We start from the raw sequence: 858 nt of genomic DNA, 5'->3' as shown, positions 1-858 counted from the left end.
AAGCTCCTAGAGAGGTTGGGGGGCCTGGCCAGGAAGCCCCACTGCCCCCCGCCCACGTGACGACCGGATGGCCACAGTCTCCCTCCCACCCGTGGCGGAGGCGAGCGCGCCAAGGCTCCTCCGGTCGGTCACGCCACCCACGCCGCCGGCGGCCCAGCCTTGCGTCCCAGGGCCCTGGCAGGCCTCACCTTCTGCCCCGGAAGTAGACGTACTGGAGAGGCAGCGTGCAGGGCAGCAGCAGGTAGGTCAGCGCCCGGCCGGGGCCGGACCGGCAGAAGCGGGCCCAGGGGCTGGGGTCCCTCGTGCACGACTTGCGCAGAGCTACGAGAGAAGCCGGGCATGGCCGCTGCCCTCCAGCCGGCCCCTGGGGACCGCCTGGGCCCGTCCGCCTCACCACCCACAGAGCACCCCCAGCCCCCAGGGCCTAGGCCCCCCCTCCGCTCTCACCGCTGCCCCCGAGTGGGCAGGCTGGGCCTCTTTCACCGCGAGGAGACGTGAGATGCCCAGTGGCCATCGCCCGGAAGGCCAGGCGGGACCCAAGGGCGTCAGGCTCCCCAAGCTCTTTCTACACGCCCCCCGGAAAGTCTAGTGTGACCCCCTACATCTTACCTCCCTCGATACGTCAGTGCTATAAACGGGCGGCGGCAGCCACTGACCCCCAGTGGCCGTTCCCAACCCCCTGAAGCGGCCAGAGTGGAAGGAGCAGGCATTCTGGGTGCTGGGGCGGAGCTGGAGCCCAGCCCTGGGGACCCCACTCCCCTGCCCTGTCTGCCTGGCTCTGGCCGGCGCCCCGGGACCCCAACGCCCCCTTTACCTGCCACGTCTGAGGAGTTTCCTCCCTCCCCAAGTCTAAGCGAC

At 70.7% G+C, this 858-nt stretch overlaps 1 protein-coding gene across 1 annotated transcript in view; it reads right to left on the bottom strand.

Moving 5' to 3' along the window:
- PNPLA5 (patatin-like phospholipase domain containing 5) overlaps nucleotides 1-858 on the bottom strand; it is a 13,921-nt gene that overhangs the window by 3,006 nt on the left and 10,057 nt on the right. The window contains exon 6 of the mRNA XM_012735103.1: nucleotides 189-321. Within this exon, the coding sequence (XP_012590557.1) occupies nucleotides 189-321 (133 nt within the window). The remainder of the gene's footprint in view (nucleotides 1-188; nucleotides 322-858) is intronic.

The sequence above is a fragment of the Condylura cristata genome, unplaced genomic scaffold (assembly GCF_000260355.1).
Source record: "Condylura cristata isolate star-nosed mole 26May11 unplaced genomic scaffold, ConCri1.0 scaffold00004, whole genome shotgun sequence".
In the NCBI taxonomy this organism is placed as follows: domain Eukaryota; kingdom Metazoa; phylum Chordata; class Mammalia; order Eulipotyphla; family Talpidae; genus Condylura; species Condylura cristata.
This window is presented reverse-complemented; position numbering and strand designations above follow the sequence as displayed.